We start from the raw sequence: 16,362 nt of genomic DNA on the forward strand, positions 1-16,362 counted from the left end.
AAAAAAAAAAAAAAACAAAAAAAAAAAAAAAAAGTATAGGCCAGGCACATAAAAGTTTAGGCCAGGCACAGTGGCTCATTTGGAAGCCACTTTGGAAGACTGAGGCAGAAGGATCGCTTGAGGTCAGGAGTTTGAGACCAGCCTGGGTAACATAGCAAGACTCTGTCTCTACAAAAAACTTTGAAAAGTAGCTGGGTGTGGTGGCATTCACCTGTAGTCCCTGCCACTTGGGAGGCTGAGACAGGAGGACCACTTGAGCATAGGAGGTCAAAGCTGCAGTGAGCTGTGATCACATCACTGTACTCTACCCTGGGTGACAGAGGGAGACCCAGTCTCAAAGAAAAAATAAATAAATACGTTTAAAAAATCTAGAGTTAAACAATATCTTAATTCCCCTTTTAATCAGGGACCTCAAAATACTTCACCTCTCTCATCCTCCTGCCAAATTATATTCTGCCTTTTTTATCCCACAGCTTTTATGACTTTTTGTATACAATGTTGGTTTAGATTTACTAAAATATTTACCATTTTATTTGTTCACCATTCTTTCTTGCACTTCAGACCGTTCTTATGACATCAGATGCCTCCTTCCTAAACTATGCCTTTAGAAATCGCCTTGGTGAAAGTTGGATTTTAAAATATCCGTTTTTGTTCATCCGAAAATATCTTTATTAAGATATTTTTTGGACAAGTGCACAATTCAAGGTTAACAGTTACAATTGACCCTTGAATAACATTGCGGATAGGACCGCTGACCCCCAATGGAGTTGAAAATCTGCATATAACTTTGACTCTCCAAAAATTAACTACTAATAGACTACTGTTGGTGGGAGGCTTACCAGTAACAAACAGGTGATTGACAGATATTTTGTATGTTACATGTATTATACACTGTGGTCTTACCACAAAGTAAGTGAAAGAAAAGAAAATCATAAGGAAGAGAAAAGATATTTACTGTTCATTACGTGGAAGTGGATCATCCTAAGGGTCTTCAGCCTCGTCTTCATGTTGAGTAGGCTGAGGGGGAAGAGGGGTTGGTCTTGCTGTCTCCGGGGTGGCAGAGGAGGAAGGAAATCAGAGTAGAAGTGGACCCACACAGTTCAAACCTGTGCTGTTCAAGGGTGAACTATTTCCCAAAATACTATAAAGAGATGACACAACTGTTTTTTGGATATCACTGTTGTTGACTTCCAATCGAATTGTTATCTCCTCCTAGATAATCTGACTTTCCTTTCTGAATGCCTTTAAGATCCTCTCTTGGTCTTTGATATTCTTCACGTTGACTACTGTGTACGTGCATGTGCGTGTGTTTATGTGCATGTGGAGAAGGCTAATCCTTGGAGATCTACCTTATTTCTCATGAGCTCAGTAATGCTTTAAAACGTATATTTTATCCACGATCCTGTTGCTTCTTAAGAGGGAGGTCCTTCAGAGTACCTGGTCTGCCACAATTCCAGAAGCAGAAGTCTATGATGCTTTGTACGTGCACAATCCTGCGTATGCACAGTGGCGTGGTGGAAACCTCTGGGTGCACACACCCCTCCATGCCTACATCCGTGTGTGGGAGCCATTAGTGTGCACATCCCTCTGCTAGTTTTCTAGCTGAAATGCAAATCCTTCAGGTCAGGGGATTCGCTTTCTGTCACTCTCATTCCCTCCTGACAACCTTACAGTACTTACTCCCCACGGTCAGAGTAAGCACTGGCTGCTATCTGGTTTTTATACCTACTGGGAAAAGAAGTGTTAGTCAGGGTTCTCCAGAGACAGAATAATACAGTGTGTGTGTGTGTGAGAGAGAGAGAGAGAGAGAGAGTTTATTAGGGAGAACTGGCTCATACGATCACAAGGCAAAGTCCCACGATCTACAAGCTGGGGAAGAGAGAAGCTAGCAGTGGCTCAGTCTGAATTTGAAAGCCTCAAACCAAGGAAGCTGACAATGCAGCCCTCAGTCTGTGGCCAAAGGCCCGAGAGCCCCTGGCAAGCCACTGGTGCAAGTCCCAGAGTCCAAAGGCCAATGAACCTGGAGTCTAGTGTCTAAGGGCAGGAGGAGCGGGAGGAAGCATCCAGCACGGGAGAAAGAAGGCAGCCAGAAGCCCCAGCGAGAAAGCTGATCCCACCTCTTCCACCTGCTTTTGTTGTAGCCACGCTGGCACTGAGGGTGGGTCTTCCTCTCCCTGTCCACTGATTCAAATGCCAACCTCCTCCGGCAACACCCTCACAGATATACCCAGAAACAATACTTTGCATCCTTCAGTCCAATCAAGCGGACACCTAATTTTAACCATCACAAGGAGAAATGCTGGGAGAGCCGTGGCCGGCCCAGCCCCTCCTCACTGCATCCTCTGCTTCCCCATCTGTCTTATCCACAGCTCTGCCCCTGAGGACTGCACGTCCTTCAGCGTCAACGCCTCTCCAGGGGTGATCGTGGATATTGCCCACAGCCCTCCAGCCAAGAAGAAGTCCACAGGTTCCTCCACATGGCCCCTGGACCCTGGGGTAGAGGTGACCCTGACGATGAAAGCGGCCAGTGGCAGCACAGGCGACCAGAAGGTGAGTGTCATAGCTGTGGGGTGGCAGTGTGGATGGATTTCAGCAAGGCAGCCGCTCGCACTCTGTCCTGCCGTAATCCACAGCACCAACCTGGCAGAGCCTCTTTCCCCGTGGAAAAGCTTGTGATGGCTTCTTCCAGCCATAGTGTCCGCAGGAACAATAATGTATGGCTGCCGGGGGTTTGTGGAGGTCAGGGTTTAGATTAAACTCTATTCAGCAAAACTTTCGTCAGTATCTAGCACGTGCCAGACACTGCTAGACACTGCCAGGCACTGGGAATCCAGAAATGAATAAGACAGCTGAGGGTGCAGTCCTCATGGGCTCATATAATCTATGAGTGGTGGCATCAGAGAATCTACTGGTAAACAAACAATTGCAAATGATGCTAAGTTCTATGGAGGCCACAGACAGGTAGCCCCGTGGAACGCTGGTCCATGCTCCTGAATCGGTTTCCTGTGTCTGGTATAGAAAATCACCATGGTGGCCGGGCACAGTGGCTCATACCTGCAATCCCAGCACTTTGGGAGGCCGAGACGGGTGGATCACCTGAGGTCAGGAGTTTGAGACCAGCCAGGCCAACCTGGTGAAGCCTCATCTCTACTAAAAATACAAAAATTAGCTGGGCATAGTGGCGAGTGCCTGTAATCCCAGCTACTTGGGAGGCTGAGGCAGGAGAATTGCTTGAACCCGGGAGGGGGAGGTTGCAGTGAGCCGAGATCGCGCCGCTTCACTCCAGCCTGGGTGACAGAGCGAGACTCCATCTCAAAACAAAGAAAAGAAAGAAAATCACCATGGTTTGCTTAAAACAACAGAAATGTAGCCTGTCACTGTTCTGGGGTTCAGAAGTCTGAGGTCAAGGTGCCAGCAGGGCCAGATTTTTCTGGAGGCTCCAGGAGAGAGTAATTATTTGCCTCTTCTAGCTCCTGGGGGCTGTCTGACTTGTGGCTGTATCATTCCAGTCTGCTTCCATGGTCACACTGCCTCTGCCCCTTCTCTGTGGAATCCCCCTCTGTCTCTCTCATAAGGGCACTTGCCATGGGATTTAGGGCCCAACTGGAGAGTCCAGGGTGATCTCCTTATCTCTAGATCCCCCCCTTTTTTTTTCTTTTTTTTTTTTATTGAGACAGAGTCTTGCTGTGTTGCCCAGGCTGGAGTGCAGGGGCGCAATCTCGGCTCCTGGGTTCAAACAATTCTCCTGCCTCAGCCTCCAAAGTAGCTGGGACTACAGGCACCCGTCACCACACCCAGCTAATTTTTGTATTTTTTTTTTAGTAGAGACAGGGTTTCACCATGTTGGTCAGGCTGGTCTCAAACTCCTGACCTCAAGTGATCCGCTCACCTTGGCCTCCCAAAGTGCTGGGATTACAGGCATGAGCCACCGCCTCTGTTCTCAAGATCCTTAACTTACAACTGCAAAGACTTTTTTTCCAAATGAAATCACATCCACAAGTTCCAGGGATTAGGATATGGATGTATCTTTTTGGGGGACCACCATTCCACCTACCACACCCCCTTTGCCTGTAGATGGGCTCAACAGGACCCTCTGGGGTTCCCACAAATCTCTGAGCCAACAGCCACTTGTTCCCAGCAGAACCAGCCAAGCAGGCTTCTCCCTGGGGGAACACAGAGCTTGACTATCCAGGCAGGCGGGGGAGGGGGTGGTCAAGGAAGGCTTCCTGAAAGCAGCAGCAAGCTGAAGGATGACACGAACTACCCACCTAAGAGCAGGAGACAGGAGACAGCTTGATGCAGAGGGGCAGCCTGTGTGCACTCTCTGGATGAGAAAAGGGTGAGACACGTGTTGGGGAAACTGAGGAAGTTCTATATGGCAAGAAAGGAAGATGGAGAGGGAGGTGAGGGAGTCAGTTTGAAGAGTTTGGTATCAGGGACCTCATTTTTTGTGAACAACAGGAAGCCAACAAAAAGTTTTCAGCCAGTGGATAGCAAGATAGCATTTGTAATTTAGAAAGATGCCACTGACTGCGGCCTAGCAAGTAGACAGGAACTAGGGAGTGGATGGGAGGCAGGGATACCTGACAGAAGGCTGACACCATGGTCCAGGCAGAGGCAGTGATGGCCGTGGCATTTTCCTGGATTTCCACTGTCTACAGGGCAGATCTGAACACCTCAGTGTGTCCCCTCAGGAGCTCCTCTTCCTCTGGTGGCAGCTCTTTGGCTCTGCTTTGGGAAACTTCCCACCGCCATTTTGCTTGGATGTGTCCACCCACATGCTCCACCCTCCTCTGGTCAATCTGAGGTGTTCTCCTAGGATTTCTGAACCTTGGGCACGGGGGATTGGTGTTTTTTCACTTCTTCCTGAAGAGACCTCCACCCACTCAAAGCTCCTGCTCCCCAGATCCCCCAGGACCCGGCCTCTCCAGGGTCTGGTTCTTCAGGTCTTTCCTTGATCCCTTCTGCTTGCCAGAGTCAGTTCTGTGGCTTATGATCAGCTCTCTCCTTCTAGCGCTTCTTCTGCCCCATCTCCAGCTGCTGGGCCCCTACTCCCTTTCCAAGATCTACCTCAAAGCACACTCCTTCACAAACCACCCTGCCAGGCAGAGTGTCTCCATTGCTGGGCCCCCATAGGATGCTCTTCTGTAGCACCAGTCATTCAAGCTTTTTGCTTTCCCTCCATTCCCATTGGATGGGGCCCCTCCTTACAGGCTATGGCCCATCTTTGTCTCCCCAGTGCCCTACCCTGAGCTGGCACATAGCAGGGGTCCAGTGGGTGTTTGTTGAATGACTAAGAGAAGTCATTAATGATCTGCTCTCCCATAGGTTCAGATTTCATACCATGGGCCCAAGACTCCACCAGTCAAAGCTCTACTCTATCTCACCGGGGTGGGTAAGTGACAACCAGGATCCTAGATTGCCGTCTCATCCCCTTCCCACCTCCTAATCCCTGCAGGATGTCTCTGTAGGAGAAACTACATCTGGAGCTTATTTTAGACTGAGCAGAGAAAAAGCATGGTTTCCAGCCAGTCAGACATCTGGGAGTTCAGAAATATTCCATCCCTAGTCAGTGAACCACAAAGAAATACAATGTGGGAGTGGTGATGTGGGGAACTTTAATTACATCTTAACATTTTACTTCTCAAGTTAGGAAATAGGTACATGGATTTTCAATATACGCATCTCCATTCCTTTTTTTTGAGACAGAGTCTTACTCTGTCACCCAGGCTGGAGTGCAGTGGTGCAATCTTGGCTCACTGCAACTTGCGCCTCCTGGGTTCAAGCGATCCTCCCACCTCAACGTCCCTAGTAGCTGGGACTACAGGTGCACAACACCATGCCTGACTAATTTTTGTATTTTCAGTAGTAATGGGGTTTCACCATGTTGGCCAGGATGGTCTCAAACTCCTGACCTCAGGTGATCTGTCCTCCTTGCTCTCCCAAAGTGCTGAGATTACAGGCGTGAACCACTGAGCCCAGCCCTCTATTTCTTTTTGATATCTCAAATATCTGTAACAAAAAGTAGATGATGACACTGTCTTATACAATAATCTAGACAGTGTTCCTCAAATTCCATTATTTATATCTCATCTTCACCATTTCTGCCATATCAATGATCCACCTATACTCATATTTATGTAATGTTCTTCTTTAAATAAAATCCATTCTTTAACTTGACCTCATTTTGAACAATAATATCATGATTAGTATCATTATGAGTATTAAATATGTAAGTAGCAGCCAGACATGGTGGCTCACACCTGCAATCCCAGCACTTTGGAAGGCGGAGGCGGGAGGATCGCTTGAGCCCAGGAGTTTGAGACCAGCCTGGGCAACATAGTGAGATCCTGTCTCTACAAAAAATTTTAGAAAATTAGCTGAGCATTGTGGCATGTGCCTGTAGTACCAGCTACCAGCAATGTGTGAGGATTGCTTGAGCCCAGAAGGTCAAGACTGCAGTGAGCCATGATTGTGCCACTGCACTCCAGCCTGGGTGACAAGAGTGAGACCCAGTTTCAAAAACTAAAAAAAAAAATATACACACACACATATATGTATAATATGTAGCATATAGAATCTTTAGGTTTCACTTCATTAATGCATTTCATTCATTAATACATATTTAAATAATACTAACACAGCACTTACTCAATTGCCAGGCATTGTGCTAAGACTTTACATTTAATCCTTACAGCAGTCCAGTGAAATTGGTATTATTACTATCCCATTTTACAGATGAGGAAACTGAGGCACAGAGTTAAACAGACTTGTCCAAGGTCACCCAATTAGTTAGTAAAGGTGTCGGGAAGTCCAGACCACAAAAGGACAGTGCTTCCCTGGCCCTAAGACGTGACTAGGAATATGTTTAGAAGGTCATCTGGGTCGGTCTCACGTGGGACAAGGGTCACCATATCATGCTGTGGGGCACACAGATCTATTTTATTGGAATGACCTTGCGGTCATATATTCGGATGAAGGAGGAGGGATTTACAAACAAATGTTTGCTTTCTCAGCCAAGCCATTTGGACAGAGTGGGGGCATGTTCAGGGTTGCAATTTGTCCCCAGATAGAGTTACAACACATGTCATGAAGAGCCGGTGGGGCTGGTGTCACCACTGGGTCCCCCATCCCAAGGTCACTGAAGCCTGGGGCCACAGTCTTTTGAGAGCCTGGCAGGGTGTGCCTGCAGAGGTTTCACATCGAACCTCTCTTTGCGGTGGCTGGGAATTCCTTCCAAAATCCCTGGGGGTGGCCAGACGCGCAGGGTCTGGTGGACATCACAGTTGTGGCCCCGCTGAAGGGGAACAGGTATGGTCAGAGGCCCCAACTCTGCTGTCCGAACTGTAGCCAGACTTCCTGGGGGCCATGTGGGAGGGATGCTTTGAACCTGTGTCTCCTCTGAAGGACAGGAAGAGGGGCTCCCACTATGGGTGCACACAGTCCCCTGGGGAAAGGACCTGCCCACTGGGGGCCAGGCTGGGTGCCCCAACCCCGGACCCTCACCAACCCTCTCCTCTTACTTGGTGGAATTTCAGAAATCTCCCTGTGCGCAGACATCACCCGCACCGGCAAAGTGAAGCCAACCAGAGCTGTGGAAGACAAGGTACCGCTCACCCAAACGCTCCTTTCCTAGTTCTGCTGGATTCTCCCCGGGCGCCCCCTTATGGTGATGGGGTAAATGCTGGTCTGTCTCACGCATCCCATGTTAACTGTTAAAATAAAAAAGGGGGAGGGAAGAAAATTAGCATCCCCATTAATATTTTGGTTTATGTATTTCCCATCTATTTTACAAAATCTGATTCTCACCAATTGTGGGTTCAGAAAATGTGTTATCCTACAAACTAGAAACGCTACTGAGTCACCCAGTTAACACACAGCAGAGAGGAAATTCGTGGGCAGGTCTCGATTCTGGCTCAAAAACTCCCTATTCCGTGTTCTATGACTGATGGGAGAGATTTCTGCAGAGCTGCCTACATGGGGCAATAACAGAGAAAGGAAGAAATGGCAGGGGGAGAGGCGGGAAGGAGCCAGGTGGGGAGAGGGAAGGTGTGTTGTCGAAAGACAAGATGGTGGTATGTGCAGAAGGGACAGGAGAATGCTGTCTTAAACCAGAGTCTTCAGGTAAACCTGAAACCCCAGAGCTGCCTGCACCATTTGATGCTGGTGTGCACTGGGGGCTGTGACCTGTAAAAAGATGAAGATCCTTTGTGGGGTCAGCAAGAGTGGGAAGAAAAATTACAACTCTGGGAGTAGAACCTGTCCCTGTATCCGTCCCGAAATGCAGTCATTTCCCGCGGGCAAACACTCTCCCTCGAAGGGAGGCGCCATTGCTATTAGATCCCTATAGGGTGGGGCTGCTTAATTGGCTTTAATCTTTGGACAGATATTAACTGGCTTCTAAGAATAGTACCACACTTTGCTGAATGAGTAATTAAGAGTTCACATAATAGTAACTATTTAGATTACAATCTTGACATACATATTTAGCTGCATTTGGTTTGTCAAGCTCAACATTTTATTTATTTATTTATTTATTTATTTATTTATTTATTTATTTATTTATTTTTGACATGGAGTCACGCTCTGTCTCCCAGGCTGGACTGCAGTGGCACAATCTTGGTTCACTGAGACTTCCGCCTCCCGGGTTCAAGCAATTCTCCTACCTCAGCTTCCCAAGTAGCTGAGATTATAAGTGCATGCCTCCACGCCCAGCTAATTTTCGTATTTTTAGTAGAGACAGGGTTTCACCATGTTGGCCAGGCTGGTCTTGAACTCCTGACCTCAGGTGATCTGCCTGCCTTGGCCTCCCAAAGTGCTGGGATTACAGGTGTGAGCCACCCCGCCTGGCTAACATGTCTTGAAAGCTATTAAAATTCATGTGACTGTCTTGGCCTCCTTTTTTTAAATGGATGAATTGTGTTTTGGGTGAATTTAGTTGTGACTTTTGCAGTAAAAGGCAAAAATCCACTCTTGAGATCAAAGAATTAATTGATATGGGAGCAAGATGTGTAAACTGCACTGGGCTAAAGAGGTGATGGGGGCCGGGTGCGGTGGCTCACGCCTGTAATCCCAGCACTTTGGGAGGCCGAGGTGGGTGGATCATGAGGTCAAGAGATTGAGACCATCCTGGCCAACATGGTGAAACCCTGTCTTTACTAAAAATACAAAAATTAGTCAGGCATGGTGGCGTGCGCCTGTAGTCCCAGCTACTCAGGAGGCTGAGGCAAGAGAATCACTTGAACCCGGGAGGTGAAGGTTGCAGTGAGCTGAGATCACACCACTGCACTCCAGCTTGGCGACGCAGTGAGACTCCGTCTCAAAAAAAAAAAGAGGTGGTGAGAAGTTGCTATGCCTCTTGCGAGAGTTGGAGGGCTCTACGCTAGTTTCTAAGCATGACTATTCTCTGCTGGTGTCCAGAGGACCTGGACCTGGGGCCCTTGTGGACAGGGTGCCATCCTGCTGGTGAACTGTGACAGAGACAATCCTGAATCTTCTGCCATGGACTGTGAGGATGACGAAGTGCTTGACAGCAAAGGTAAAGAGCATTTGCTAGCTAACGGGAAGGGCTTTTTACAAAGCCCTTTTGCCCACGAGGCCTGAACCTGGTGATGGCCCTCTGAAATAAGGGTTATTGAAAGCATGTTCTTGTTGGCACATCCGTTTTATAGGTGAAGCAATGGGCAAAGGCCCTTGCGGGGGGCAAGTGACCTCTCCAAGCTCACACAGTGGTCAGGGAAGAGCTGAGGCCAGTTCTGTCTCCTGATGCCTCCTACTGGCCCCAGTTTCCATGCCTCACCCCGCTGCCCAACCTAAACCCTCTTAGGTCAAACCTGGAGCCTGAAATCATTCGAAAGGAAAGCTTCTCATTCCCAGACTCACATCAGAGCAGCCCCTGAGACCTCTGCCATAGGCCGGGCACCACTCTGAGCACTTTGGAATGATTAACTCATTTGATCTTCCCACACAAAGCTTTATAGACGGGAAAACCAAGGCACTGGGGAACTTAAGCAATTTGCCCAAGGTCACAGCACTGATATGTAGCAGACTCGGGGTTTGAACACCAGACGTCCCAACACCGGAGTGGGTTTAGGGGCATGAGGATGGTGGGGGATGCAGGACCTCTGCAGGCAAACCTCTGGGCTGCTGAGGGTGGATCTGGGGTTGAAGTGAGGATACAGTATCCACCTGTGCTAGAGGAAGGTGCTGAGGGGCTTGGGCTGGCAGGCCTTCCTGGGGAGCTCTTAGAAAAACATAGAAATGGATGTATTTTCAAGTTGCATATAGTTGGCCTGGCCCGATGCCAGGGGATAGTCTCTGTACAGTACCTGGCATGCAGTAATAATCACAACAGCTACCCTTTGTGGGCACTCCTGGGGTGCCAGGAGCTGGTATAAGCACTGTGTATCACCTCACTTTATCTTCACGACAGCTCTGTGCTGGGTACAACTCTTGCCCCTGTCTTAGTGATGAGGAAACAGAGGCAGAGAGAGCTGAAATCACTTTCCTACGCCCACACAGATCCCAGATTCAAACCAAATTGACCCCAAAGCCTTTAAGCCCTTGGCTATCAGTCAGTCCCCTCGGAAGGCATCTCTTGACTCTCCCCACCCTCTACCCCTTCTTGGCTATTGCTCAAGCTGGTTCACAAACTTCACTTCTCGCTCAGGACCAGCACAGAAACCTTTCACTTGTTCATTGCACAAATCTCAGCTGAGCTCCTGCCACGTGCTGGTCACTGTTCTAGGGAGTTCTCGGCTTTCTAGGTTCAAGATTCAGGGAACATTGCAAGGAACAAAATATTAATAAATGTAGTCCCCGCTTTGCTGAGGTTACATCCTCAGCTCATCCTAGTGGGAGGAGACCAAAACCTTAATGAGTTCTCATTCCAAAATGAAAACCATCATTAAAATACTCAAAATAGCATAAAGAAAAGAAAACCAGGCAACATGGTAAAGGGAGGTCTCAGGGGAGCGGTGGGGTGCGAGGCTCCACCAGGAGGTGGCTATGGGAAACCAGCAGTGGTCTCAGGGGCCTGTGACTCAGGCAATGCCCTTCTCATCCCAGACCTGAAGGACATGTCCCTGATGACCCTGAGCACGAAGACCCCCCCGGACTTCTTCACTAAGCATGCACTGGTGCTCCACGTGGCCAGGTCTGAGATGGACAAAGTGAGGGTGTTTCAGGCCACACGTAAGTCATCCCCATCTGTGTTCCCTCCCTGCCCTGGCCAATGGGGCACAATTCCGTCACACAGCTGTGTGGCAGATAAATCCTGAGCACCTGCTATGTGCTGAGTTCTAAGAACAGCAGACACAGCAGTAGGCAAGACAGACATCTCATCTATTACCTTCTAGATGGAGGACACGGACAAAATGACTCATTATTGCTCCCTGCTTCTCTCTCTCTCTCTCTCTCTCACACACACACACACACACACACACACACACATGCACACACACACCACTCCTGGTTATAGACTTTGAGTGCAAGCTGATGGCATGTGGCATGTGATCATTTGTTCTGCAACATCCTGCTAATCAGAGACGTCAGGAACTTCTCGGTGGCCCACAAGCACCTGTAACTAAGTAGGTGCCAGGCTTGGTCCTAGGCATGAGGCACAGAGCCATGACTGTGACCAAGTCCCTGCCTTCACGTTGCTTTCATCTTAGTGGCTGGGAGAACTATAGGTAAAATAATTACATAAAACACCTAGTGTGTCCAACCCTGTGACATGCTATGTAGAAGAATGCAGCAGGGAAGGAGACGTGGAGTGAGGAGTGGAAGTGGGGGTGTGTGGAGAGAGGGTGGCCAGGGAAGGTGTCCCCCATGAGGTGCCATTTGAGCAGAGGGAGGTACAGAAACAGCCAGGCAGACACCTAGGGGAAGGGTGTTCCAGGCAGAGGGAACAGCAAGTGCGTGGGCCCTGCCTGAGGTGAGATCGTGCCTGTGGTTTGGAGGAATGCAGGGAGGCCAGTGCAGTTGGGGTGGAATGTGCAAGGGTTAAAGTGGTGGATGAGGGTGGAAGAGACAGGGCAGAGGGGAAGGGTGAGGTCAGGTAGGCGTATATTGACTTTGGCTTCTGGATGGAAGGAGATGGAGAAGGCCATGGGAGGGGTTTTTTTGCAGGGCCTGACAATCATTCTGATCCTGATCATTCTGTCTAATCTATTCCATGCTTTTTTTTTTTTTTTTTTTTTTTTAGAGAGTCTCACTCTGTTGCCCAGGCTAGAATGCAGTGGTGCTATCTTGGCTCACTGCAGCCTCCACCTCCTGGGTTCCAGCAATTCTCCTGCCTCAGCCTCCCCAGTAGCTGAGGTTACAAGCATGTGCCACCACATCCAGCTAATTTTTGTATTTTTAGTAGAGACGGGATTTCACCGGGCTGGCCAGACTGGTCTTGAACTCCTGACCTCAAATGATCCACTTGCCTCAGCCTCCCCAAGCACTAGGATTATAGGCACCACACCCAGCCTCTGTTTCTTTTTCTTTTTTCTTTTTTTTTTTTTTTGAGACAGAATCTCTCTCTGTCGCCAGGCTGGAATGCAGTGGCGCTATCTCGACTCACTGCAACCTCCACCTCCCAGGTTCAAGCAATTCTCCTGCCTCAGCCTCCCGAGTAGCTGGGACTACAGGCTTGCATCACCACTTCCAGCTAATTTTTGTATTTTTAGTAGAGACAGGGTTTCACCATGTTGGCCAGGCTGGTCTCGATCTCCTGACCTTGTGACCCTCCTGCCTCGGCCTCCCAAAGTACTGGGATTACAGGCATGAACCACCGCACCCGGCCTGTTTCATTCTTAAAGTGATTAAAATGACATTGATTTGCTGACAGGTTGACTAATTGCCTCCACCCAGGCATCACCTCCTCCAGGAAGTCCTCAGGGATTTCCTCTATCACAGCTGTCTGCTATTTTTATGATCTCTGCTCCTCCCTACTCACCCGTAAGAACTGTGCACTCTCTGGGGGTAAGGATAGGAGGACAGTGACTCTGTCTCCCTGGTCCCCTGTTGTGTCCTTGTACCCTGCTGACATCTGGCTAGAGCAGATGCTCAGGAATTAGTGAAGGAATGGTGTATACTGGACTTCCTGTAAAGTTTGGAATGGCTCAGGCATCCCTGACACACCCTTCCGGGACTTCAGCCAGGGAGCAGTGTCCCGCTGAGACTTTGGTCCTTTTCTCCTAAGGGGACTGACCAGATTTGGCTGCAAGGGGTTCTCTGATGGTGGCACGTGGTGACCCTGGGAAAGGCTTCTGGGGAGCACCGGGGAGAGGAGGAAGGTCTTCAGAAGTGGGGACGCAGACCCGAGTCTCCCCTGCCTCTCTCCTAGGGGGCAGACTGTCCTCCAGGTGCAGGGTAGTCCTGGGTCCCAAGCAGCCCTCTCACTACCTGATGGTCCCAGGCGGAAAACACAACATGGACTTCTACGTGGAGGCCCTCGCTTTCCCGGACACCAACTTCCCAGGGCTCATTACCCTCACCGTCTCCATGTTGGACACGTCCAGCCTGGTAGGCCGAGAAGGCAGCCCTGCATCGGGGGCCTGGCCTTCCGGGCAGTGGCGTGGCTGGGGAAGAGGGTACAGAGCGCAGCTGGGCAGGGGGACTCCAAACAACTACCAGAAGTGGTAGGTGCTGGGCCCTGGTGGCGGTGACAGCCCCTGCCTCCCCACCCCGCACCCCCTGCAGGAGCTCCCCGAGGCCGTGGTGTTCCAAGACAGCGTGGTCTTCCGCGTGGCGCCCTGGATCATGACCCCTAACACCCAGCCCCCGCAGGAGGTGTACGTGTGCAGGTGAGAGGCCCGGGGGTGCTGGGGTGGGCCCAGACACCTCGGGAAGAGCCCTGGGCCAGCAACAAAGAGCCTGAGTTCCATCCGCAGCACTCACCGTGTGATGGGAAAACAGTCGCGCCTCCCTGCCCACTGAGAGCTTGCCGCTTCTTGGGGGCTCTAAAAAGGCAGGGAGGTTCCTCACTGTTGTTGTCACTGCCTTAGTCCTGCCTTGATGCAGCTAAGGCTACGTTAGCTCCCAGGGGCCTGTGGAGTGTGGCCCGTGGACCTTGTGCACCAGAAACTCCTGGAAACTCATTTAAAGTGCACCTTTCTGGACTGGGCACAGTGGCTCATGCCTGTAACCCCAGCAATTTGGGAGGCCAAGGCAGGTGGATCACTTGAGGTCAGAAGTTTGAGACCAGCCTAGCCAACATAGTGAAACCCTGTCTCTACTAAAAAATACAATTGGTCGGGCATGGTGGCACATGCCTGTAATCCCAGCTACTCAGGAGGCCAAGGCACGAGAATTGCTGGAACCCTGGAAGCGGAGGTTGCCGTGAGCTGAAATTGCGCCACTGCACTCCAGCCTGGGCAACAGAGCGAGACTCCATCTCAGAAATGAGAAAACCAGCCTGGCCAACATGGTGAAACCTTGTCTCTACTAAAAATACAAAAAAATTAGCTGGGTGTGGTGGCAGGCACCTGTAATCCCAGCTACTCGGGAGGCTGAAGCAGGAGAATCACTTGAACCCAGGAGGCTGAAGTTGCAGTGAGCCAAGATCACACCATTGCACTCTAGCCTGGGTGACAGAGCAAGACTCTGTCTCGAGAAAATAAAATAATAAAATAAAAAATTAAATTAAATTAAATTAAAATTAAATAAAATGTACCTTTCTGGCTGCCTGTGAGCTGCTGGGTCTTATCCCTGGGGAAGGGCCAATCTGCGTTTTGGGGAGGTCCAGGCAATCTTCCTGCAGTCTGAGAGCTCCTGACAAGTGTGCTGAGGTCTCAGAAGACCCTCTCCTCCCCTCTTCTGATTGCTTCAGGGGCAGAAGAGTAAGAGGGTAACCTGGTGGACAGGACGCAGACCGGAATCCAGTGAGGACTGTATTCCAGTCCCAGCACTGTTCCAGGTGGTGTGACCTTGAACAGTGAACTCATATTCTGTCTTCTCCCAGATTGACATGGTTTGACTCTGTGTCCCCACCCAAATCTCATTTTGAATTGTACTCCCATAATTCCCACGTGTTCTGGGAGGGACCTGGTGGGAGATAATTTGAATCATGGAGGTGGTTCCACCCATACTGTTCTCATGGTAGTAAATAAGTTTCATGAGATCTGATGGTTTTATCAGGGGTTTCCGCTTTTGCATCTTCCTCATTTTCTCTTGCCACCACCATGTAAAAAGTGCCTTTCACCTCCCGCCATGGTGTCTCCAGCCACATGGGAGTGTAAGTCCAATTAAACCTCTTTTCCTTCCTAGTCTCAGGTATGTTTTTATCAGCAGTGTGAAAATGGACTAATACAGTAAATTGCTACCAGTAGAGGGGGGCCTTTCTGAAAAGATACCCAAAATGTGGAAGCCACTTTGGAACTGGGTAACAGACAGAGGTTGGAACAGTTTGGAGGGCTCAGAAGAAGACAGGAAAATGTGGGAAAGTTTGGAACTTTCTAAAGACTTGTTGAATGGCTTTGACAAAAATACTGATAATGATATGAACAATGAAATCCAGACTGAGATGGTCTCAGATGGAGATGAGGAACTTGTTGGGAACTGGAGCAAAGGTGACTCTTGTTATGTTTTGCAAAGAGACTAGTGGCATTTTGTTCCTGCCCTAGAGATTTGTGGAACTTTGAACTTGAGAGAGATGATTTAGGGTATCTGGCAGAAGAAATTTCTAAGCAGCAAGTCATTCAAGATGTGACTTGGGTGCTGTTAAAGGCATCCAGTTTTAAAAGGGAAGCAGAGCATAAAAGTTCAGAAAAGTTGCAGCCTGACAATGCAATAGAAAAGAAAATCTCATTTTCTGAGGATAAATTCAAGCCAACTGCAGAAATTTGCATAAGTAACAAGGAGCTTAATGTTAAGCCCCAAGGCAATGGGGAAAATGTCTCCAGGGCATGTCAGAGGTCTTCACAGCAGCCCCTCCCATCACAGGCCCAGAGGCCTAGGAGAAAATGGTTTTATGGGCCAGGCCCAGGGTCCCCATGCTATGTGCAGCCTAGGGACTTGGTGCTCTGCATCCCAGCTGCTCTAGCCATGACTAAAAGGGGCCAACATAGAGCTCAGGCCGTGGCTTCAGAGGGTGCAAGCCCCAAGCCTTGGCAGCTTCCACATGGTGTTGAGCCTGCAAGTGCACAAGTCAAGAATTGGGGTTTGGAAACCTCTGCCTTGATTTCTGAAGATGTATGGAAATGCCTGGATGCCCTGGCAGAAGTTTGCTGCAGGGGTGGGGTTCTCATGGAGAACCTCTGCTATGGCAATGCAGAAGGGAAATGTTGGGTTGGAGTCCCCACACAGAGTCCCTGCTGGGATACCACGTAATGGAGCTGTGAGAAGAGGGCCACTATCCTCGAGACCCCAGAAGGG

General features: G+C 49.4%; 1 protein-coding gene across 1 annotated transcript in view; it reads left to right on the forward strand.

Annotated features, from left to right (window-relative positions):
* PADI4 (peptidyl arginine deiminase 4) overlaps positions 1 to 16,362 on the forward strand; it is a 52,479-nt gene that overhangs the window by 17,083 nt on the left and 19,034 nt on the right. Inside the window, exons 2-8 of the mRNA XM_017852166.1 lie at positions 2,370 to 2,550; positions 5,329 to 5,395; positions 7,539 to 7,606; positions 9,421 to 9,538; positions 11,068 to 11,193; positions 13,334 to 13,512; positions 13,690 to 13,793. Of these exons, the coding sequence (XP_017707655.1) occupies positions 2,370 to 2,550; positions 5,329 to 5,395; positions 7,539 to 7,606; positions 9,421 to 9,538; positions 11,068 to 11,193; positions 13,334 to 13,512; positions 13,690 to 13,793 (843 nt within the window). The remainder of the gene's footprint in view (positions 1 to 2,369; positions 2,551 to 5,328; positions 5,396 to 7,538; positions 7,607 to 9,420; positions 9,539 to 11,067; positions 11,194 to 13,333; positions 13,513 to 13,689; positions 13,794 to 16,362) is intronic.

The sequence above is a fragment of the Rhinopithecus bieti genome, unplaced genomic scaffold (genome assembly GCF_001698545.2).
Source record: "Rhinopithecus bieti isolate Rb0 unplaced genomic scaffold, ASM169854v2 scaffold_33652, whole genome shotgun sequence".
NCBI classification, from domain to species: Eukaryota; Metazoa; Chordata; class Mammalia; order Primates; family Cercopithecidae; genus Rhinopithecus; species Rhinopithecus bieti.